At 50.0% G+C, this 22,487-nt stretch overlaps 8 protein-coding genes across 8 annotated transcripts; 6 read left to right on the top strand and 2 right to left on the bottom strand.

Moving 5' to 3' along the window:
- Window positions 1–767: 767 nt before the first annotated feature.
- VTN00DRAFT_9474 (uncharacterized protein) lies at window positions 768–1,992 on the top strand (the record flags this gene model as incomplete). Its single annotated transcript, XM_069436438.1, has 2 exons — window positions 768–943; window positions 1,008–1,992. 2 exons carry the CDS (start codon window positions 768–770, stop codon window positions 1,990–1,992), a joined length of 1,161 nt encoding a protein of 386 aa, XP_069285059.1.
- Window positions 1,993–3,632: 1,640 nt separating this feature from the next.
- On the top strand, window positions 3,633–6,767 carry VTN00DRAFT_9473 (uncharacterized protein; the record flags this gene model as incomplete). Its single annotated transcript, XM_069436437.1, has 8 exons — window positions 3,633–3,840; window positions 3,894–4,510; window positions 4,596–4,741; window positions 4,795–4,892; window positions 4,970–5,041; window positions 5,092–5,562; window positions 5,619–5,727; window positions 5,807–6,767. The coding sequence occupies 8 exons, from the start codon at window positions 3,633–3,635 to the stop codon at window positions 6,765–6,767; spliced, it is 2,682 nt and encodes an 893-aa protein (XP_069285058.1).
- A 584-nt stretch (window positions 6,768–7,351) lies between these two features.
- Window positions 7,352–9,818, top strand: VTN00DRAFT_9472 (uncharacterized protein; the record flags this gene model as incomplete). Its single annotated transcript, XM_069436436.1, has 3 exons — window positions 7,352–7,427; window positions 8,855–9,117; window positions 9,183–9,818. 3 exons carry the CDS (start codon window positions 7,352–7,354, stop codon window positions 9,816–9,818), a joined length of 975 nt encoding a protein of 324 aa, XP_069285057.1.
- An 868-nt stretch (window positions 9,819–10,686) lies between these two features.
- Window positions 10,687–11,560, top strand: VTN00DRAFT_9471 (uncharacterized protein; the record flags this gene model as incomplete). The annotated part of the gene is made up of 3 exons (XM_069436435.1): window positions 10,687–10,968; window positions 11,020–11,170; window positions 11,223–11,560. 3 exons carry the CDS (start codon window positions 10,687–10,689, stop codon window positions 11,558–11,560), a joined length of 771 nt encoding a protein of 256 aa, XP_069285056.1.
- Window positions 11,561–11,820: 260 nt separating this feature from the next.
- VTN00DRAFT_9470 (uncharacterized protein) lies at window positions 11,821–13,456 on the bottom strand (the record flags this gene model as incomplete). The annotated part of the gene is made up of 10 exons (XM_069436434.1): window positions 11,821–11,851; window positions 11,949–12,115; window positions 12,221–12,473; window positions 12,550–12,687; window positions 12,747–12,784; window positions 12,848–12,873; window positions 12,928–13,092; window positions 13,157–13,242; window positions 13,301–13,326; window positions 13,382–13,456. 10 exons carry the CDS (start codon window positions 13,454–13,456, stop codon window positions 11,821–11,823), a joined length of 1,005 nt encoding a protein of 334 aa, XP_069285055.1.
- A 1,515-nt stretch (window positions 13,457–14,971) lies between these two features.
- VTN00DRAFT_9469 (uncharacterized protein) lies at window positions 14,972–18,783 on the top strand (the record flags this gene model as incomplete). The annotated part of the gene is made up of 7 exons (XM_069436432.1): window positions 14,972–15,140; window positions 15,195–15,819; window positions 15,867–16,103; window positions 16,158–16,925; window positions 16,973–17,648; window positions 17,700–17,838; window positions 17,891–18,783. The coding sequence occupies 7 exons, from the start codon at window positions 14,972–14,974 to the stop codon at window positions 18,781–18,783; spliced, it is 3,507 nt and encodes a 1,168-aa protein (XP_069285054.1).
- A 755-nt stretch (window positions 18,784–19,538) lies between these two features.
- Window positions 19,539–20,159, top strand: VTN00DRAFT_9468 (uncharacterized protein; the record flags this gene model as incomplete). The annotated part of the gene is made up of 3 exons (XM_069436431.1): window positions 19,539–19,722; window positions 19,823–19,890; window positions 20,016–20,159. The coding sequence occupies 3 exons, from the start codon at window positions 19,539–19,541 to the stop codon at window positions 20,157–20,159; spliced, it is 396 nt and encodes a 131-aa protein (XP_069285053.1).
- Window positions 20,160–20,912: 753 nt separating this feature from the next.
- Window positions 20,913–22,082, bottom strand: VTN00DRAFT_9467 (uncharacterized protein; the record flags this gene model as incomplete). The annotated part of the gene is made up of 1 exon (XM_069436430.1): window positions 20,913–22,082. The coding sequence occupies one exon, from the start codon at window positions 22,080–22,082 to the stop codon at window positions 20,913–20,915; it is 1,170 nt and encodes a 389-aa protein (XP_069285052.1).
- Window positions 22,083–22,487: the final 405 nt, after the last annotated feature.

Raw genomic sequence — 22,487 nt, 5'->3', positions numbered from 1 at the left:
TCTATTGTTCCAGAACAGAGTGGCGGTGACCACCTGGGCCCTCTAATTGGACTTCCTCTCGGATAGATGGATCGATAAGAGCCGCGTGAATTTTGCAGTAGACCACCTCATTTAAGAAATGGGAGGCCTTTCGTTCCCTTAAACTGTAAGTAGTTGGAGCTCTCTACACTTAGGGTTCAGCCCTGGAAGTTCTAGGGATTTAACCTGTGTTAAGATCCAACCTGTCATCAAACCTACTTATAGTAAAATATTCCCACAGTTGTGCGAGAATGTGGCAGCTGACCTAACTTCACACATATCAACACGTTATTTCCACGCGTCCGCGGGCAGCTTTGGAACGGAACCGAAGGTTAGTCGTATGCAATAAAGACAAGATGCTTCCTTTCCGCGTCTCCATCTTTTTTTGCGTGCAGCGTGACCAGCGCCCGGAGCAGCCGAACGGGCCTCGCCCGGTTCACCTTCCCCACGGGCTCCAATCAGGGCAGCTCCACCCCGCAACCCGCATGCCCCGACGCCGGATAATATGCCCTCTCTGGAGACCCAGCAGCATGCTCTCTTTTTACCCGTGCCACGATGCCTCCACTGGCATTCGTGTCGCAGGAGGGGTAGCTTCTTGTGACGATCTAGTTTTTTTGTCTGCCGTGTTATATTTAAGTCCTCAAGCTTTTCGCTTTCTCAACCTTTCTTTTTTCCCTGTTCTGCCCTCAGAAGTACGAAGGCAGACATATACCCCTCTATTTCTGTTTTCTGAGCAGCAGTACAACGAAATGACTGTCGATGTAACCGTTCCGGTGGCTTCGAAGCCCAACATCGGAGTCTTCACGAATCCGAAGCATGATCTCTGGGTGGCAGATGCAACACCATCCCTGGAGGACGTGAAGAGTGGGAAGGGGCTGAAACCAGGAGAGGTTACCGTCGAGGTGCGCAGCACTGGGATCTGCGGGTACGAGTCCTGTATCGATAGATACCGTTGAATTGTCTCGCTGATACGGCGTGTTGCAATTCAGATCTGATGTTCACTTCTGGCATGCGGGCTGTATCGGCCCCATGATCGTCACTGGAGATCACATCCTTGGCCATGAATCCGCAGGTGTCGTCATTGCTGTGGCGCCCGACGTTAAGACCCTCAAACCAGGAGACCGCGTCGCCATCGAGCCCAATATTATCTGCAACAAGTGCGAACCCTGCCTCACGGGACGTTACAATGGTTGCGAGAATGTGGAGTTCTTGTCAACGCCCCCAGTCGACGGCCTGCTGCGGCGGTATGTCAACCACCCAGCGATCTGGTGCCACAAGATTGGAGACATGAGCTTCGAGGATGGTGCACTGCTGGAGCCCCTCAGCGTGTCTCTTGCCGCAGTTGAACGCAGTGGTGTCCGTCTGGGAGACCCGGTTCTGGTGGCAGGAGCCGGCCCAATTGGTCTCATCACTCTGCTCAGTGTGAGCGCTGCAGGCGCAACGCCCATTGTTATCACGGATATCGATGAGGGCAGATTGCGCTACGCCAAGTCGCTCGTCCCCGACGTTCGCACCTACCATGTGCAGATTGGCCTGACTCCGGAGCAAAACGCGGAGGGAATTATCAACGCCATGAACGACGGTCAAGGCAGTGGTCCTGATGCGCTCCGACCGCACCTCGCGCTCGAATGTACTGGTGTGGAGAGCAGTGTTGCCTCCGCAATCTGGAGCGTCAAGTTCGGCGGCAAGGTCTTCGTGATTGGAGTGGGCAAGAACGAAATGAAAATCCCTTTCATGCGTCTGAGCACCTACGAGATTGACCTCCAATACCAGTACCGCTACTCGAACACCTGGCCAAGGGCCATCCGACTCGTCAAGAACGGAGTCATTAACCTGAAGAAGCTAGTAACACATCGTTTCCCGCTGGAAGATGCGATCAAGGCATTCGAGACAGCCGCCGACCCGAAGACGGGTGCCATCAAGGTCCAGATTATGAGTTCAGAGGAGGACATCAAGGCTGCTACAGCAAACTAAGTGACTTGGCTCATCCTATGAAAAAAAGAAATTCGTATATCATATTTCATTTACTTTTGTTGTTGACTTCGTTTTGCTTTCGGGGTGAATGCATGCCATGTATACTTTTTCATGATTATGATGATGCGGGGCTGGGGGTATAGAGATATTAATAGAAATGCTATTTGAAGCATTTAATTGCCTATGATGGTTTATCTTGGATATGACTACCGAAGTCCGGATCAAAAGCTTATTTCAAAGTATGGGAGTTCGAACCGGCAGGTGGACCTCTACAAGAAGATCAAGTCCTTACAAACGATCTGATGATAGCTATCATCCAAGTATCGGGCGAGGAAGAAACCAGGTGCGGTTCAAAGACCTTAACCTAAGATCATGAAGCACCCGATACAGCGATCCGATTTACAACCTACGCAGTACAGTGTCTCTGTCCGGAGTGACGTAGACGCCTAGAGCATGTACAACCAAATGAATGGAGACGGGACCGAGTCATCATTTCTCCTGTCCTATCTGCGTTGCTGGAAAGAAAATGATTAAAGCATCCTGCATTCTACTCCGCATTCCGTGGCTGCGAGAGGGTCTACTTAACAGACGGTTGGCTGGCGCTCTACATGAAAGGGTTCCCCCCAGTTCGTCTCTGCAATTCCACGAAGTATTGTAATAGAGGACCCGTACTGACACATTGTTGAAGGCAGATATGTGGCCGCCCAAGGTGCCTTTTTTTTGTTTAAATAGGAGAGCGACTGGTTCATTAGTTTTCGACTTTGTCTCAGTGGATTGCGTTCCGCTTAACCACCTGAGCTGGACTACGGTGGATCGAGGATCGCTAATCCGTCACGCTGGACAGATAAATAGTCTTGATATGAGGAATACTAATTGAAGAATATCGGGACATAATATGTGCGACAAGAAAAGGACAATTGATTTCGGATTAAAGGTAGCGGGGTTCGGCACCGAGCACGGCCGGGGTACGGGGCTCCTCCCCGAGGACTTGTACCAAATCGTTAGGTCTGGGCCCTTCGAGAAATCCGGTCTCCATCGATGAGATGCTAATGCATGTCAGCACGAGGCAAATAACATGCAGTCTGTTACGCGCCAGAGATCTTTGCGTATGCAAGTGGTACTAAGAAACGGGTCTTTACAGAAATGCACTCCATACGGATTTCTGCACAAGGTGCGCACCCCACAGAAAACCACAGAAAGGCGTTAGCGGGCCCGATAAATGTCCGCGTGAATTAGCCAGAAGAGTTCATGCACGATGACTCCGCGGAGAGACTGTTGGAGTTCACAAATTAGCAGCACAAGGCTAAAAGGGGAGCTCTTATTGCTATTGGACCCTTCCGCACAGCTACCCCGGACCGCCCAATGGAAAGATCGCGCACAGGGCCATCTCGGCTTTTATTACGGAGGGATCCAGTTAATTGACCTGCTGCTTATGGAACTGGCAAAAGTGGCCGATGCTACAGTCGTAGTATTGTACGACTTGGCACCAGCCAAGGACCTCGGCACGGGGATGTGTCTATGGAGAAAGAGAGGCTCCAGGCGGAGCACGGTCCTAGTATAAATTGGAGCTCCTTGCGCTCAATTGCTGGGTTTCGAGCCCAGCTGGCCTCCATGCGTTGTCTCAGCTCCAAATAATCATTATGCTTGGATCTGCTCTGCTACTCGTGGGAGCAGCCGTCCTGGGGTCTGGGGCGGCCTTGCCCCTTCAGAACTGCCCTGGATATAGGGCAACCAACGTGAGAGAACAATGGAACTCTCTGACAGCGGACCTGAAGCTGGCAGGGAAGCCTTGCAACACCTATGGCACGGATCTGAAGGATCTCAAGCTCAAAGTGGAGTACCAGACAGGTACGTCGTGTATCCTTGACGCCGCTGCAGTTTTTGCTCATAAAACATACCAGATGACCGGCTACATGTGATGATCTACGACGCCGATGAGGAGGTCTATCAAGTTCCGGAGTCGGTTCTTCCTCGTCCAGAACCCGGTCATGTTCTCGGAAGTTTAAATTCAGCGCTGGAATTCAAATATGAAAAGGATCCGTTTTCCTTCTCAGTTGTACGGAAACAAACCAATGAAGTACTGTTTGACACTTCTATGTCCAATCTGGTCTTCCAGTCCCAGTACCTGAATCTCCGCACCTCTCTCCCTGAAAACCCTAATCTCTACGGACTGGGCGAGCACAGTGACCCCCTTCGTCTCGAGACCACGAACTATACCCGCACCCTGTGGAGCCGCGATGCGTACAGTATTCCAGAGAAGACGAATCTTTACGGGAACCATCCGGTTTATATTGACCATCGTGGCAAGGCCGGTTCTCATGGAGTCTTCCTGCTGAACTCCAACGGTATGGACATCAAGATCGACAAGACAGCAGAGGGTCAGCAGTACCTGGAGTACAACACACTGGGAGGCGTCTTTGACTTTTACTTCTTGGCTGGACCGACTCCGAAGGATGTCAGTAAGCAGTACGCGGATGTGGTTGGTCATCCGGCTATGATGAGCTATTGGACTTTCGGGGTATGATATTTCAGCTCTTCCCTAACCTTTCCTCCTTTGGCCTTCACATTATAAATTTAGGAAATTGAGAGCTAATAATGAACAGTTCCACCAATGTAGATATGGTTACCGCGATGTCTTCGATGTGGCTGAGGTTGTTTACAACTACAGTCAAGCTAGGATTCCCCTGGAGACCATGTGGACCGACATTGATTACATGGACGGGCGAAAAGTGTTTACATTGGACCCCAGGTACTTGGGACCGCACAATTTTCCAACCTGTTCTGCAATTGACATTATTACAGCCGGTTTCCGCTCCACAAGATGCGAGAGCTTGTGGACTATCTCCACGATCATAAACAGCAGTATATAGTCATGGTGGATCCAGCGGTTAGCAAGAGCGGTAAGTGATATCGACTAGATATATAATAATTACAGTTGAATTTTGGGGGCATCGATGCTAATTTAAAGTCTTTCTAGACAACGGGGCTTTCAATCGTGGAGCGGAGAAGGGCGTATTTATGAAGAATGCAGACGGCTCACTCTATGAAGGTGCGCAGCAAGGGATTATCAAATACGCTACAATAGCTAACTTGACACAGGTGCTGTGTGGCCTGGTGTAACCGTCTTTCCCGACTGGTTTAACGAAGACACGGCGCCTTACTGGAACGGAGAGTTCAATATTTTCTTTGACCCCGACACAGGGGTTGACATCGATGGCCTTTGGATCGACATGAACGAAGCGTCCAACTTTTGTCCTTGGCCATGTCCTGACGCGGAGGCCTATTCCAGAGAAAATAACCTGCCGCCGGCACCACCACCAGTCAGACCGAATCCACGCCCGTTGCCGGGGTTCCCTCCTGACTTCCAGCCGCCTGCGGCGAAGAGACTTGTGAAGAGGGAAGACAGCGTGAAGGGCAAGAAGGCAGGACTCTCTGGTCGTGATCTGATAGACCCGCCTTACAAAATCGCAAATGCCGCTGGAAGTCTCAGTAACAAGACGATTGCTACGAATTTGATCCACACTGGTGAGGGATACGCTGAATATGATACTCATAACCTATATGGAACGAGTGAGTAACCAAGCCAACTCTTCTCTTTGTGACTTTTGCTGAATACAACTTTACAGTGATGAGCTCGACTTCCCGCGGTGCGATGCTCCAGCGACGTCCCAAGGTGAGACCATTGGTCATTACTCGCAGCACGTTTGCAGGTGCTGGTGCTCATGTTGGTCACTGGTGAGTTTATATTCTTATATCTATTTCATATATGACTCTTGTATACACCGCAAAAGGAGTATTTCTAATACATAAACAGGTTGGGAGACAACCTCAGCCAATGGGACAAATACCGCATCTCCATTGCTCAGATGCTTTCTTTTGCTTCTATTTTCCAGGTACCCATGGTTGGATCCGACGTATGTGGCTTTGGTGGCAACACGACGGAGAACCTGTGTGCGAGATGGGCTACTCTCGGTGCCTTCTATCCGTTCTACCGTAACCACAATGAACTGGGATCTGTCAGCCAGGAGTTCTACCGCTGGGATACGGTGGCAGAAGCAGCCCGCAAGGTCATCGACATCCGCTACCGTCTCCTGGACTACCTGTACACTGCTTTCCATCGGCAGAGTCAGACCGGAGAACCGTTCCTGCAGCCCCTGTTCTACCTGTACCCAGAGGACTCGAATACCTTCGGAATTGACCTCCAATTCTTCTACGGCGACTCCATCCTCGTCAGCCCCGTCATGGAGGAAAACTCAACCTCCGTCGACGCCTATTTCCCCAACGACATCTTCTACGACTGGTACACCGGCGCCCCCGTCCGCGGAGAAGGCGAGAACATCACCCTGACGGACATCGACATCACCTCAATCCCACTGCACATCCGCGGTGGCAGCATCATCCCTGTGCGGAGCTCAAGCGCAAACACGACAACTGAGCTGCGCAAGAACAGCTTCGACATCATCATCGCGCCGGGCCTGGACGACACCGCCACGGGAAGTCTGTACCTCGACGACGGAGACTCGATCGAGCAGCCTGCCACGCTTGAAGTCAATTTCAACTACAGTGACGGCGTGTTCTCGATGGATGGCGTCTTTGGGTTTGATGCTGGTGTCGATATCGAGTCTATTACTCTGTTGGGTCAGAAGTCGTGGGCGGAGCCTAAGGGTGACGCTAGGACGGAGGGTGTGGCGTTCGCGTATGATGATCGTGCGATGAGTGTGACGGCGAAGAGGGAGCTGGGGCTTATGGGACCGGTGGAGGTGAGGTTGGTGTGATATATATATATATATATTTATGTTGTATATACCTTTTCATCCTAAAAGATTTAGCAGAAGGCTATCTAGCAAAACTTGGATGTGTAATTGTTGTGCGTATATATATATATATATTCCTTCTACAGCCTAGTGGACATAGTGAATAACGCATTTGACTAAGAGCTGAAACCCCGCAAATCAACATTCGGTGAAAGTTTAACTGTGTTCTTTTTCCAATTTTATTCATTCACTTTCTACCTCCAGTAGGAATACGGGGCGACCAATAATGCAATTTGAGAAAGGTGAACCCAAGGCGGTCCTCGGACCGTCAACACAAAGTATTACCCTAAAAAGAGAGGTGCTCTTTCCTCTTACTCTACATGTACAATAGCAAAGCAACCTTACGTAGGTTAGATCTCCTTTTTCGGTGCTGACTTCTTGTTCTCGTCCTTTCCTTCTCTTTCCCCACATCCAAGGATCCAGTATTTGACCTCTAAGTCGTTCTTTATTCAATTTGAAAAGCACACCTGTTCAATAAGGAGCATTCTCTGGCCTCGTTACGAACAGGGGTTCGCCACGTCCGTGCGATGCGGCCTACTAAGACGATGCCTGACAGCAAACTCAAACTCGAAAACCTGAGACCGCAACAACGTTCTGGATGGCAATCTTCAATGAGTTACGGTACGCTCCGCCAAAAGCATCATGAGAACGTAGATACAGTACCTATGCTAGTCTGCTGAGTGTAGGGAAATTATAGCGGAATCCGAATCTCCAAAGTAGGAGGTGTTTGCCTGCCTTCTCTGACGAAAAGCCACTCGATTTACTACTTTATGCGGGGCGCCATAAGGCTATCTAGGTAGATTTCCTGTGAGGGCGACCGAAGTATGACAGGTAGGCGTATACTGTTGCTTACCCAAATTGCCAAGTTCTTTTCAGAGAAAGGCTAACGCATGGAAAGCGTCTATTTTTTTGCTTTAGGACTCTCGGTGGCCCCCTTCGTTCTCGATGCCTTGCCGTCCTATGTCCAGCTTGGCTCGGTGAGCCAGGGATTAAAATCTTATTGATTTCCTTTTTCTTGCTATTTCTTGCTGCCTGGTTCGATGATCGGCTAGGGATGCGCCTGTACCAGAGAAACTCATGTCCTACAATGTTGATTTTGGCGCCTTTGTCCGAATAGGCGACTACGGAGTATAAGATAAATGTGGGGATAGGTAAATTATAATTGAGTTTTAATAGGCTTCTGTGTCAGCTGTGGTTCTCAGATGTTGAGATAGGCCATTCCACCTTGGTGAATGTTTGACTCTCGGCACAATTAGGTTCCTCTCCAAAACTTACATGCTTCCCCATATTGTAGGGTCATTTTGCATTCATTCCGACACCAGGAAGAGTTTTTGCTAACATACAGGTATATATATTAGCCGCCCCGAAGAGCATGCAAAATAACCTGAAGGTACACGTCACCTGCCAATGTTCTCCTGCTTAGTTTCCGCGCTCACCGTCAATATTGCACGATCTACCTTGCTTCTTGGGACTATAGAAACTACAGAATTATAATTTCAAGGTTCTAAGATAACCCCACCACACTGTAATACAGAACGAACCACTACCTTTCCCCTAATGCTGCTCATTCCACCAATTGCGATGAAGCGACTTGCAGCAAAACGGTCCGCAACCCATCTGCTGCGCATGTGGGGTAGTGATCAGTGATTGCATCGCACCTAGTAACATGGTCGAAGCAGAAAGTCGTGTGCTCGAGAACTTAAGAATCCAGCGTTTTTGACATGTCTTTATCGAGTTAGTGAGTAGGTCTTCTTTGTTGTTGCCCGTTCCCCTTCCCCCCTTTTCAAATATTTCATGTCGGCATTTCTGGCACTCAGCTCGCTGGCTACCAGGCTTAGGACTTAGTCTGGATGGTCTGCCCATCCCATATCCTCTCTAATGTAATTTTTTCCCCCTTTGCGCTGATCCGTCTTTCTAACGGAGCAAACTTCTTTCCTCTCTCATGGCCTGTGCACCTTATAATTCTTTTGCTCGTAGTTTTCTGATATTACGTACTACGTTAAACAGGCGGTGGGGATCTTTCTTCACTAACATAACACGAGGAATAGCTGCTAAATGGAAAGAAGACGATCCGTTTCACCTGTCCGGTGTAGGCCAGTTCTATGCCTCGTCCACAGCACGTTTTCTCAAATCCCCAGAGACAATCTTCCATGTGCCCTGGGATAAAGAGGCGGTCACCACCCAATTTCCCGGGATCAATAAGCCCAGGAGGCGTTTCAAGGACATCGCGAAGATCGTCGTTCACCCCGCCAGCTTTGGGATGGTCTGCACCATGATTTCTACCCTCATGGCTTTCCGATTCACGCTCACTGTTGGACCTTGATCGAGAGGATTCTTGGACCGCATTTTGAGAAACAACTGAAGCTCTTGACTCAGGTTCTCTACGGAAGGTGGAATGAAAAGCCACAACCATTCGACATAGCTAACTGCCTGAGAGGTGGCCGGATATGGAACCTGGATGATCTGAATGACGGCCCTCACCCTGAATCCCGAATAGCGGTCAAAGATCCGATCAATATACCGGAGATCGAGGCTCTATTCCGCCGGAGTGCTGAACAGAATGCGATCAGGGGATTTCGGAAGAAGTTGAGGAGCAGCAGCTCGAGCGATGACCATCATCCCACATCTGATTCTGATTCTGGTTCTACATCTCCCGTTGATAATGTCAAGACGAATATACGTCTACGTTTTGATCTGCCTATCGACCTTCTATATCTGGTCATCGATCGTCCTCGCGATCCAGACGCCTCAAACCTTCAAAAAGCGATGGGATGGCAGGCACCGGACTGGTACTGGCGCGCCCGGCTCCTGCGGGACATCATGTTTGAAATTGACGGGTGGACGCCACTACCTGACGTGGACTGGAAGTTTCTCTGTCTGAGTGCGGAGCAGATGATGGAGACTTCAACGTGGTTGCTGAATCGACGGCGTATCTTGAGGATCTTGAAAGGGACTAAGGTGCTGTTTCATACGAAGGCTGGTGAGGCAGACAACAGGCATCAGGGGATGTGAACAGAATGGTGTAAGCTGGTTACTGTGGGTGGGTAGTTCTTGAAGGTGTGAGGTGTACTGATGGTCATTTGAGTGTGTCAGGAGTATGTTATTCCCACTTCACTGTTTGATCTATAATCGTTTCAGATGAATTATGATCAAATTCACAGTGGGAAGGCATAGTAGGTGTCACCCGGATCATTCCCATTTGTTCATCTTCCCAACACTTGTCTTGCTGTTAATCCAGTCATCGCTTGTGTCGACCTTTCGTCTAAGCATCAGACAACTACCTGAGAAATCGTTGTGTGGTTTTTCCCTCTCCAGCCTAGAATTTCGGGACATAGCTAGCCTTCTTTTGAGGTACTTTATAGGTCCACCGACCGAACCAAGAATCCCTTCCCCCGAAGGGAAGCAAGAAACCTCGACCAGTCTTAAAATCGATCCCTTTCGCCTTCGCCCAGCGCTCCATGCGACGATAGGGCCACCTTCCGTCACCCATCAACGGCGGCACCACCACAACGATAAAGCTCAGACGAGTATATTTGTGGCGGGGGATGGTCTCCAATTGTATCTCGAAGTCTTCGATGCTGTCCCAGTCCCAGTCCCAGTCACTGTCGTAGATGTCATCTCGTATTCCAATCTCTGCTGATCCCTGAGCTTGACGCCTACAGGACACTAAAATTAGGAATAATAGACTCCGGCGGACATGTCCACTAATCGAAGCGCTAAAACCTAAACCATGCTTTCTGTCTGGGTTGCCTAGAACTGACTATGCATTTATTCGCATTTCTATAGTTTTGTTGGTGGTTTTCTTTTCCTACTTCTTCTCTCCCTTTCATTGTCGTTATTAGGTACTCATTACTATACCACTCTTCTATCCTTGACTGTCATGAATGCTGCATCGGAAACAGCCCCGGACCCTCCGTGGGGCCAAGTGGCGCTCGACCTCCACCTGCTCGAGCAATGGGACTACAATTCCAGCGAAACCCCGGCAGAACAGTGCAAGCGTCCGGCCAGGGCTTATGTTCAGCTGGGCTGGCCCGGCCGGAAGAAATATCATGAACAGATTGAACGCAAGGAGTTTGCTCAGCCATCCGATGCTGCGATCGAGTCTGTCCTCAAGCCCTTCCGCAAGCTCCATCAGCGTCGCATCGCCCATTATCCTGGCTATGTGGGCTGTGTGTAGCTCCGCACGGCGTACGGCCCCGGAACAGATGCCCAGCACGAGGGACGCACCGATTTCATTGACTGGGACATGGCTATTGACGATGAGGATCATCTGCTGGATGACGCGGAACTGTACAACTTTGGCGTCGATCGGCAAGATGTCTTTCTCGTCCTGCCGGAGCTGTTGGATACTCAACGCGGGCATGGTGAAAGTGATGAGTATTATTTTGGCTATCAGCAATATAAAATTGTCCGCAGGGAACACTCATCGGTCATATCGGGACTACTGGATAGGGAGGAAGACCCACAGGGACGGTTTTGCCTGGAGCACCATGGGATACACCAAAGACTATGTGGTCAACTTTGTGGTTGTTGAGGATGAAGAGGCTCTGCAAAATGGTAATGTCCTGTTGAACTTTGTTCACAGCCGGGGTCAAGTTGTCCGGCAGAAGCTGACCACGTTTGACGAGGCGCAAATGATTGGGGGAATGGCCCTTGGTGCGGCCTGGGATGATATAGACGCCTGGAAGTCTGGCACGGTGGGGGAGCGATACCGGGAAGGAGGCGAGCGTGGCCCTCCATACGACGTCGGCTAGGTTAGGGCATTCCAGCTGACGGTTAAAGAAGAGGCGGAGATTTTGATCCTGAGTTATGAGGACGAGGGGTATGGGTTTTAGGACTAGAGGCTCACAGAGTCCAAGTACGTTGCTGGCCAGGGCCTATTCTGCTATCTATCTGGCTATCTTCGGTACTTGATCATCGATCTGTTATAGTCACAACACCTTCAGTATGTCCAGGTTCCCAGAGTATTCGGAATTCCAAAGATTTAGTCTGAAGCCAAGCTAATCCGTTCGTTCTATTCTGGCTTCTGCGCCGTTACCACGTAACTATCACCACACTGTTAGCTGTGCCCTCTCAAAACCTGTATATGCTTTGACGTCTGATACAAGAGAAAGTCGAACCAGAGCTAGAACGGGCACTTACTAGTCAAAGACATAGTGGACATCCCTTCTCTTGGCATCATGTCGTACCTTTGTATTCAAAACATCCACTTCTTCTTTAGTCCAGCCTAGGACATCGGTAAAAGGGACAAGGGTAAAAGCCTCGACACCTTCAATGAAGTCGAGAGCCATGAAGGCTCCGATCTCTTTCTGTATATTAATTGGTATCAATTAGCAGCAGACAGATAGGAAGTATGGAAAAAGAAAAAGAATCGGAAAAGAAGGGAAAAATGGGGAAGAAAAGAGATAATTCACCAGTCTTGGATCTTTCGGCCAAGCCCCTAGGGGCAGTTTAAACATCTTCTTTTCAATGTTTTTGAATCCAGCCTCTGCAACTAAGCGTTCGAAATTAGGGGCCGGATTCAGTGTTCGGCCGACTTTATCGCACGCCTCACAGAGAAATTGCAACATGAGGGCCACATTGTTGTCGGGCTTGAGCGTGTCGTCATCGGAGTATGGCCTTGGATTGCCCTTTTTCAACTCAAGCCAGCCACCAGGCTTGAGGTTGCTGCATAATGTGAAGAAAAGAGAGTACTGTCAGCCAAAGTACAAGAAACATCCTTATATATATATATATGTCTTACTTGTAGCACTGCCGCACAAGACTTGGCCAATCACGAATTGAGCCGGCCATGTACCGGCAGTGGATATAGTCGTATTTTTGAGCCTCAGCCCAGTCTTTTTCAACGTCATCTACCAGAAACTTGACATTTGGGGGTACCCTTTTTGTATGTCAGAATTAATTTGTAGAGGTTAGGCGGGTGCGGAGCTGACGACGCACCATTGTGGTTGTATTGGGCTGAGATCATTGCCAACGATCTAGAGAAGGTTCGCGATCAGATATAGTTTCCTATATCATGCATCATAGATAGGAGTTCTTACCAATTCGGCTGATGGATACAGATCACCTGGCAAATCTCAGCATATAGATTTCCGATATAACAGTGAAGATCTCTACCTACCTAGTTGCATTGCCCAAATTCCTGTCCCCGTACCTATATCTAGAATTCTCATTCCGTCTGGTTTGATTGGAGCCAAAAAGAGGCGATCATGCATAAGCCTGAGCATGACATGATGACGTGCGTTAAGACGGTCTTGCTCGCGCTCATCGTTCGGGAACTGGTAGCCTGGTCTTTCTGTTACTGGTGTGAAGAAAAAAGAATGTAACTTTTGGACAAGGACAGCCTATACTTCCTGCTTGATAGCTGTGATAACGGCGCCCATGCTTCCACTCATAGTTTTGCACGCTGGAAGCTATCGATGCGCTATAACTCGAGCTATGGTTCAGATGAGCCAAATATGATCTTGACTAGAAGCATATACATCATATCGTACAGCTCATCACCGTAGGCAGAATCAGACTGTTGCGCTCGATCAGCGACGACAGCCTTTGCAAGTTCTTTGGGAAATACATACATCCTTATTGTCGTCTACTTCCAACGCTGGTTCGGGCACTATGACACGTGTTTCAACCGCAGTCGACTCTGCCATGTCAGGTAGGTAATGTATGTACAGTAGTACCTGAGTATCTCTAATGTTTTCAGGCTGCTGATAAGGACGGCAGAGGTTGAACGGCTCTGTGTTTTCAAAGGCGATGGTACGAGAAACAGGAAGAAGGCAAATTCATTTCCTTTTATCTTCACCTCGTCCGCTGCATGTACATACGTACGCAATGCGTTGACAGAGTCAGAAGTGCTGTACATGCAACTCGATTACTTAATCGACCATTATTGGTCATGACCAAGGTCGACATGGTGGTCGACATGGATAGTTCAGCAAGGATGGGTGCACTTAGCCAGAAGTGGTAGAATAGTATGCATTTCACCAAATACTGAAACAAGTCGGGTCGCCGGTCCACGCTCGTCGGTAGATGGCACGGAGTACAGTATCCGGTTTTCGAGTTCGTCCAGCAATGCATATGCCTGCCACTGCTCTATAGGTCTGTAACTGGCATCACAAAACTGATACCTGTTTAGAGGTTCAAGGCTAGAACTCGAAAGGCTTTTTAACCACTCTAAGCGGTTGTCAGTTCCTGAAACGCGATTTAATCTTCGAACAGACAGGAATGCTTGCCCAGGTGGCCCTCGAAAACTAATGGATGCTTGTAACAGCGGCAATATGGATCTAAATAATAAGATTCCTTCGGGACTGGGGTGTAGAACTATTGGGTCTAGTGTAGTATGAGCTGTCTAGACGGATCAACGAGGTCTAAACTGGGAGATGGCGGGTTTAATAGGTGCAGATCTCCCTCATAGGGAGGGAAGGACCGACCTAGATACAATATAAAATCAACAATCGGCAAGGAATGGCTTGATCCCCGCTTAACAGTGAGTTAGGTAGCTTAGATGTGCGGTCCCTATAAGCCCGTAAAGTTTAGGGGGTGTCTTACCTAGATTTTAGTTAAGATTTCGGGTCGTCTTTTAACTAAACTCAAACCAAACCCTTGCGGTCAAGCATGTTTTGTTTCTGGCACAGAGATGAAACGGCTACAAATCGGGAGAGAGTCAGAGTTCAAATTAAAAAAAAAATGGCGTTAAGGGATAGTTTCGCTCCAGCACCGGATAACTTTGAGCACATGGCTAGGCTCTCCGGGCGCTCTTAAACTGGTTGCGATGGCCTGAACGCAAGTCTGGGACTCCGCGCACGATCCAAGGATTTTGCTTGATGGACGCGGCTCGACCACGAGGCATCCATCATAAAAGTGGCCCGTTATCCGTTCAGACTCGTCGTTGGCTGATAGCGGTCGCAGCGTCGACCGATCGACAGGACAAACTCCGCATCGCAGAGCCAAGCATACACTGCCCCTCGGTCTGCGCGTTCAGGCTTGCGGTCCTGTCGAAGATGATATGAAAACTGCTTCAAAACGGGTTGCTCTGTCGGTTGTCTCTTTGTGACTGATACTACGGCATGTCAGAACGACCCCGCAATCACCACAGCGCTTCGCTCGCAATGTTCTAGACCTGCACCAGCTCAACGTGCAGACCTTGGAAGCACGCAGCAACAGCCATGAGTTCAGCAGCAGCAGGGGATGGTACCGGGGCTAACCACAGGCCATCGATAACCTCGAGCCAGCATGGCAGCTCGATCGACGACGTCCCCGCCCCACCGTACAGCGAGACATACGGAGAGGTGGACTTTAGCCAAGGTGGTTTCGACTCAAACGCGCGAATAACAGGTACACAGTTGTCGCTTTGCTTCTCCGATGCTGGCCCTGGCTGACTCTTCTCAGACGACGGCCGGATCAACATCAACATCAACGAGGGGATCCGGAGATGGTCCTCTGCGCTGCAACCTGCCTTCCACTTCCAGCCACCTGCTGAACAGCTTCCCCCGCCATATATCCCGCCGTCGCTCAGCGTTGGAGGGGAAGCTCCGCCCGCTCTAAATGTTGTCATCCATGTTGTTGGTTCAAGAGGGGATGTTCAACCGTTCATCGCTCTTGGCCAGATCCTGAAGAATACCTATGGCCACCGCGTCCGGCTGGCCACACATCCAACGTTCAAAAAATTTGTCGAAGAGAATGGGCTGGAATTCTTTAGTATTGGCGGGGATCCGGCCCAATTGATGGCATTTATGGTGAAGAATCCTGGACTGATGCCCGGGAGGGATGCATTAAAAAGCGGAGACATCTCGAAGCGTCGGCAAGAGATTTCCACTATAATATCGGGCTGCTGGAGATCATGCTTCGAGGCCGGTGACGGCATGGGTGTACCTGTCTCTGATGCCACTCTCCACAATGTCTCTTTCAGTGATGCTGCTCCTTTTGTCGCGGATGCAATCATTGCGAACCCTCCCAGTTTCGCTCACATACATTGCGCGGAGAAACTGGGCATTCCTCTGCATCTTATGTTTACGTGAGTTCCTTTAAGTTATCTACGGGAATTGGGCTTACTTCTGTCAGCATGCCTTGGTCGTCTACACAAGCATTTCCACACCCTCTCGCAAACATCCAGTCCTCAAATGCAGATGTTTCGGTAACCAACCGCATAACCTATCTGCTTGTGGAAATGATGACCTGGCAAGGTCTCGGAGACATAATCAACAAATTTCGAGAAAGGAATCTAGGTCTGGAACCAGTCAGCATTATGTGGGCACCGACAATGATCACACGTCTACGAATTCCATACACATATTGCTGGTGCGTTTGGCGCTCTCTTATGTCTGCGGGAGGCATGTATCTGACTTGCGACAGGTCGCCGGCGTTGATACCCAAACCAAGTGACTGGGGCAACCACATCGATATTTCTGGCTTTTTCTTTCTTTCTTTAGCCCCTAACTACACTCCACCAGAAGACCTCGCTGCTTTCCTTGCCGCTGGACCGCCACCCGTCTACATCGGATTTGGTTCAATCGTTGTGGACGACCCAAATGAAATGACAAGGATGATCTTTGATGCAGTCAGGAAGACAGGCCAGCGGGCTCTTGTCTCGAAAGGATGGGGTGGATTTGGAGCAGAAGAATTTGACATCCCAGATGGTGTCTTTATGCTTGGAAATTGCCCTCACGACTGGTTGTTCCAGCATGTGTCATGCGTGGTCCACCACGGTGGTGCTGGAACAACTGCCGCTGGTCTTGCGCTAGGAAAACCAACGGTCATTATTCCTTTCTTTGGTGATCAACCGTTCTGGGGTTCGATGGTCGCGAAGGCGGGCGCCGGGTCAATGCCCATTCCCTACAAACAGCTTACCGCAGATAAATTGGCTGATGCTATTATGGAAGCCCTTCAGCCAGCAGCGTTGGAGAAAGCACTCGAGCTTGGTGCCAAAATCAAGCGGGAGAGTGGCGCTGAAATTGGGGGGAAATCATTTCATAAACATCTGCATGTGGACAATTTGCGCTGCCGTCTAGCCCCAAGTAGAGCTGCAGCATTCCGCGTCAGGCGGACAGATGTTAGGCTGAGTGCCTTTGCGGTTGCTGTCCTGATAAATGAGGGGCTGCTTGACTTGAACGATCTCAAACTGTCAGTCTTTCTTGTAATACCAGATCGTCCTACTAACGTATTCTTAGATACCGTCCCAAAGAGTACGACACCGAGCCAGAACCTCACGATCCAATCACAGGCGGCGGTGTCGCTATGATTGGAAATATAGGGGACTGGGTGATGGGCTTTGCAGATGTACCGCATGAGATCAGGAGAGGTCTTAAGAACCAACCTGCTGATGCGCGCTCATCGAGCTCCAGCAAACCCAAATCTCCCCCACAAGCAACGGCCTCGGAATCATCAGCAGCTGCCCAATCCAGATTGTCTGTTCAGTCCGCTGGGTCTTCCCAACCGTCTGTCGAGAATTCTAACGGATCGAGAACCTCCGTAGTAGCAGAGTCCGAGAGTGGTGGAATTGATGATACAGGTTCTGAAACTGCCGTTAGTTCACGTCGCAGTCCGCGGAACGAAGGTTTAGGATCCCAGAGAGGCTCGACCAGCGAAGGACATCGTCGTTCTTCCTCTGTTCGTGGTGCGGATACTGACACTGCTAGCAACCCTGTTCAGACTGGCCTAGATACAGCGCTCAATGCAAGTCGGACTGCGACCAAAATCTTCAACATGAGTCTGAGAGCTCCGATGAGTTTTACTTTGGCAATAGCCAAGGGGTTCCATAATGCGCCTCTTCTGTACGGTGATGATACCGTGAGAGAGGCGCACAGGGTTACCGGGATTAAAAGCGGTTTTAAGGCCGCAGGAAAGGTTGGTACTCCAGTCTCGTAACTAGTATTTGTCTCTCACAATCCTTTTTAGGAGTTCGGGTATGGCTTCTATGACGGTATTTCCGGATTGGCAACACAACCTTTGGCTGGAGCGAGGAAAGATGGCGCTGCTGGGGCAATTAAAGGACTCGGAAAGGGAATTGGAGGGTTGGTTCTCAAGCCAGCGGCAGGTAAGCGTTAAGCAGACACCACACGATGGTTCACGCTAAAACGCTATTTTAGGTGTCTGGGGCTTGACCGGCTACACGATGAGTGGAATCTACAAGCAGATCCAAAAGCGTTTTGGCGAGAGCGTTGAGAACTACATGATAGCTTCTCGCTGTGCCCAGGGCGCTGAAGACTACGCGCACTCTACCCCTGAAGAGCAGGCAGATATTTTGAATCGGTGGCATGCCATTCAATCTGAAATCCAAAAGACAAAGGAGTCTCACGACTTTCGCCGTTCATTGCGCGAGTCCAAGTCGGAAAAGTCCCTTGGGAAACAGAAAAGAGAACAGGATAAGACTGCCGAGAGGGCGAACCAGAGTCAAAGCTTTCGCGATCTTTTGCGCTCTCGCAATGGTTCTCCCATGTCTCGACGCGGGTCTACATCCAAGTCGATTCCGGACGAATACGAGGAAGCGATACAACAGTCCGTGCAGGCGACTTCTAAAGGAGACCCGGAAGAGGACCGAATGATTGAGCGTGCTCTGCGCGCCAGTATGTTGGAACTGCAAGCTGCAGAGCTTGCCGGTGAGGAGGAAGAGCAGGCGTACGAGCGCGCCATCAAAGCTAGCATTATGGAAGCAAAACGTGTACAGGAGGAAGAAGCAGCCTTTTATGACATCACCCAGCCAGATAATAAGCATACGGTCGCAGAGCGACCGTCAGCATCCCAACCACCACAACTTCCGCCGCGTGCCGCTGCAGGACCCTCTGTTGCAACCGGCAACGGCGAGGACGCGGATCTTGAACGCGCCCTCGCAGAGTCGAGACGGACGCATGAAGAGGAAGCGGAGAGACGAGCTCAGCAGGAGCAGGCGGAGATGGACATTGTGATCGAATACGTGAAGAAGCAGAGTCTTGCAGAGCTCGAGTTCCGACGGCAAGCCCAGGCAGGAGAGACTCATCCCTAGCTGCATGGCTTCGGAACTCATCATTGAAAGCTTGAATATAAGCAGTGAGGTTTATATCACTATGCACACTATGGAAGATTGATTGTGCCTTTCTGAGTTGTATACCCCATCGGGCTTTACTTTATGTGTAACTCTTCTTGACATGTCATCCAGGGATACCCCCTCGACTTCCGCTTGTCATGATTATGATCGCATGATGTAAAGTCCATGATGGATTGAATATACCTCTCATCAATATAAGAACATGGTCTATTCTCAATCATCATTTAAACATCGAGTCGAATAGGATGAGAGTAGATACTCCGTATGCTCTCTCTTCGAAAACGGAGACAGCCAGATCTCAATGACGCTGCGCAATCATAAAAAATAGCTTATTCCACGATTGACGCGTTCACAATTCCAGCATTCCAAAATTCCTCACTCTAGTATCTGGTGCGCGCCTCGCGTCCACGTCCTGTATATATGGAGTAAATGAATGCGCCTAGCTGCAAGGGGGAATTGATTCTCTATGCGACTTGGCAAGGGATGGGAAGGCGTTGTCCCTCAAGAACCGCAATAAACCCAGGCATTGATTGTCTGATCTTTTGTTAATTTCTTTTCCTTTTCTCTCTCTTAATTTCTATAGAGTGTCTTTTGTTATTTTGCTCCTTTTGAACTCCTACACTACTAACATCCTACATCCCCCCGACCCATATATATACAAAAAACAAAACCAAAACCAACCCCAATCAAACAAAAAAAATCAAAATATCAAAATGCACCTCCTCCCCATCCTCACCACTATTACCCTCATCGCATCATCATCACCATCCCTCGTCTCCGCCTGGAGCTGGAGCTGCGATAACGCCCACGACGGATCCGGCCTGATCCAGAAACCGACGTGCTGCAACATCCTGAAGCCGCTGCCGTCGGGCAAGGATGCACGGTTGGGTGAGGGTTGTATGTTACCCTTTGACTCTTTATCCTTACACTTACCGATCCTCCTTCCAAGATTGATGGGGTTGAATGTTGATTTTTTTTATGATGTGATGTTCTACAGGCTTCACCGTCCCCGATGAACACAAGAACTGCCACGACGGGAGTCCCGTAAGGTGCTGTTATGAGTTTGTAAGTTTCCAAGTTCGACCCAGCCCAACCCAACCCCGTCACACCGCCCTCAGTACAATCTATATACATATAACCCAGAAAAGATCGCTAACGACTTTCTTTTCTTTTTTTCGGCTCGTATATAGACCAATCAAGACCCCCACAGCCGAAAATGGGCCTGCACGTCTTTCGCCAAGTGGGGTGACGAATCGATCGAGGACTGGGAGGATATGGCGCCGCCGATGGATGTGTCACAGGGGCAGGGACGGGGACAAGGACAGCATCAGTAAAAACTTGATGCATTCAGTCTGGTTCTGCTGTGGGGTAGGATAGGATAGGATAGGATGGGTATAAGGCAGGGGAAGGGGCCATAGAGGGATGATTGGTGGTCTCCTGTGTATTATCTGGGACGAGACTCTACGGGTATTGATTTGAATTTATCGATCTATGGATTAACAGGGTGGGCAACATTCCGTTACGATTACGGGTACGATGAAAACCCAAAAGGGTGAAAAGGAGTGCGCGGAGCGGTTCCAAGGGGAAGAAGAAAGATGGAGAGGTGGATTGATACGTCGATTGATGGAAGGACGGTTTAGTTTGGGTTTGTATGGGGTCATCACTTGGATATTGTGACGGGTTTCGGGGGGCTTTGGGTGGTGAGGGGCTTATTATGTGAACCTTTAGATGAAATGCTTCTTCTTCTCTTTCTATAAATGTTAATTTCAGATTCGAATGCATGATCGCTGTGCCTGTCTTTCTTTAGCATAGTATAGTTTGAGAGCAGTGCCACCTCTCTGTCTGGTTTTGGTAAGGGAATCTTCTATCTAGATATTCATTTGGAAGGCAGAGAGCTCGATATCGCTGAAAGTAATTGATTTTGACCTTCAAGGTTACCGGGTTCAGCATTTCTCATGCACAGAATGAAGAGCCCATTGTCAAGCACGTTATAGCAAGCAGAAAATCCCTCCGAAAATTTAGTTACATCATAGATTGCTGAAGTAGTTGTAAACACATGCATTCTGTTTGTCTGTTCCACATACAGTTCATCCCTGTACACCCAGCCCCGTTTCTGACGATGGAATGCGATAATCCAATTCCGAACGTACCCAAACAGGGCGCTTAATGGTAGTAGTAGTAATCGACGCTTCAACACTTTCCTTTACATCCCATAGCTCCTCCGCGTTCCGCCGGAACAGCCTCTCCGCCAGCCCTGGCACTGCAGCGCACCACTGCAGACACGACTCCGTAAAGGGCCGAATATCCAGCCCGTCGAACCGTGTGTGCGGCCAGTCTGTCGCGAAAACGAGGCGGTCCGGGGCTACGCGCATCAGCTCCCGCGCTATCGCCCGGAGGTCCCGCATCTGGGGGTCCTTGGAGAGGCGGTAGGGGGCGGACAGCTTGACATAGGTCTGGCCGCCCCGGAGGAGGGTGACTAGGGAGGAGAATCCGGAGAGTGAGTACGGGTTGAGAGGTACGTTTTCGTTGTAGTTGGTAGGAGACAAAGACAAGTCCGGACTGCCAAAGTGGTCGAGACAGACCTTCACGCCCCCGAGCCGGGGCACGATCCTCTCGAGCGCGGTCACTGTGTCCAGTGAGACGTAGAGCTGGACCACCCAGCCAAAGGGGCGGACGATATCCGCATGCCGGACCAGCGTCCCCGCCAGCTCGTCTTCGCTCATCACCTTCCCGACGGACTTCAGATTCACCCTTACCCCTCGGACCCCGAGCGTATGCCACTCTGCGAGCGTCTCACGCTGGATCGTATCCGGATCGATCACGACGACTCCGCGAGCGCGCGCAGGGCCCAGTTTCCTCAGTGCATCGAGCAGGCACGAGTTGTCGGTGCCGTAGATGGACGGCTGCACGAGCACGACGTTCTCGATGCTCACAGAGGCCTCGAAGGCCAGAGCCTGGGACAGCGTGTGCGGCGAGGGCTTGTACGCCGCATTAGCGACAATGGGATACCGCTGCAGATCCTCCACGACGTGCATGTGGCTGTCCCATGATCGTGGTGGGATCCTGTGCGCCAGGGGCTGTTGCTGCCATTGCCATTGCTGCTTCGGCTGCTTCTGATTATCTGTGTAGTACGACCGTCGTCTTCCTGGCGTTGAGAATGTGTACCGGAGCCGTTGCAGGAGGCGAATCCTGGACTTGAGAAAGGTGAGCGGGAGGGACAGTGTTAGTTTCATCATCGGAGAGGCAAATAACGACATAGAAGACGAAGTAGATAGCATCAAAACTCGTCCGTCGACTGCAGACACAACTCACAGTAGAGACAGGAACGACTGGACAGTAGCTGCCGCCCAACCCAGGTTGCAACAACATCTCTGAAAACATGATGGGGTATGTATTTGTTTAATGGAGACCGCAGCGTCCCAGTCTGGACACCGAAGAATAGATTGATACTGTATATCAGCAGTAGTAGAAGCCCCACAGACGGCAAAGACGGTCTGACGGTGACAGCGCGGGAGATCGCAAAGGCATAGCTGGAGCGGAAGAAGACCGAAGCTTGAACAAAGAAAGCAGAGAGAAACGGATCTTCGCCGCAGGTAATATATCTCAGATCAGGTACCTCTGCTGCGGTTAGTAGCACAAGCAGAGGGGAACGTCGGCGGGGC

Source organism: Thermoascus crustaceus, assembly GCF_041956765.1.
Source record: "Thermoascus crustaceus strain CBS 181.67 unplaced genomic scaffold VTN00scaffold_7, whole genome shotgun sequence".
NCBI classification, from domain to species: Eukaryota; Fungi; Ascomycota; class Eurotiomycetes; order Eurotiales; family Thermoascaceae; genus Thermoascus; species Thermoascus crustaceus.
This window is presented reverse-complemented; position numbering and strand designations above follow the sequence as displayed.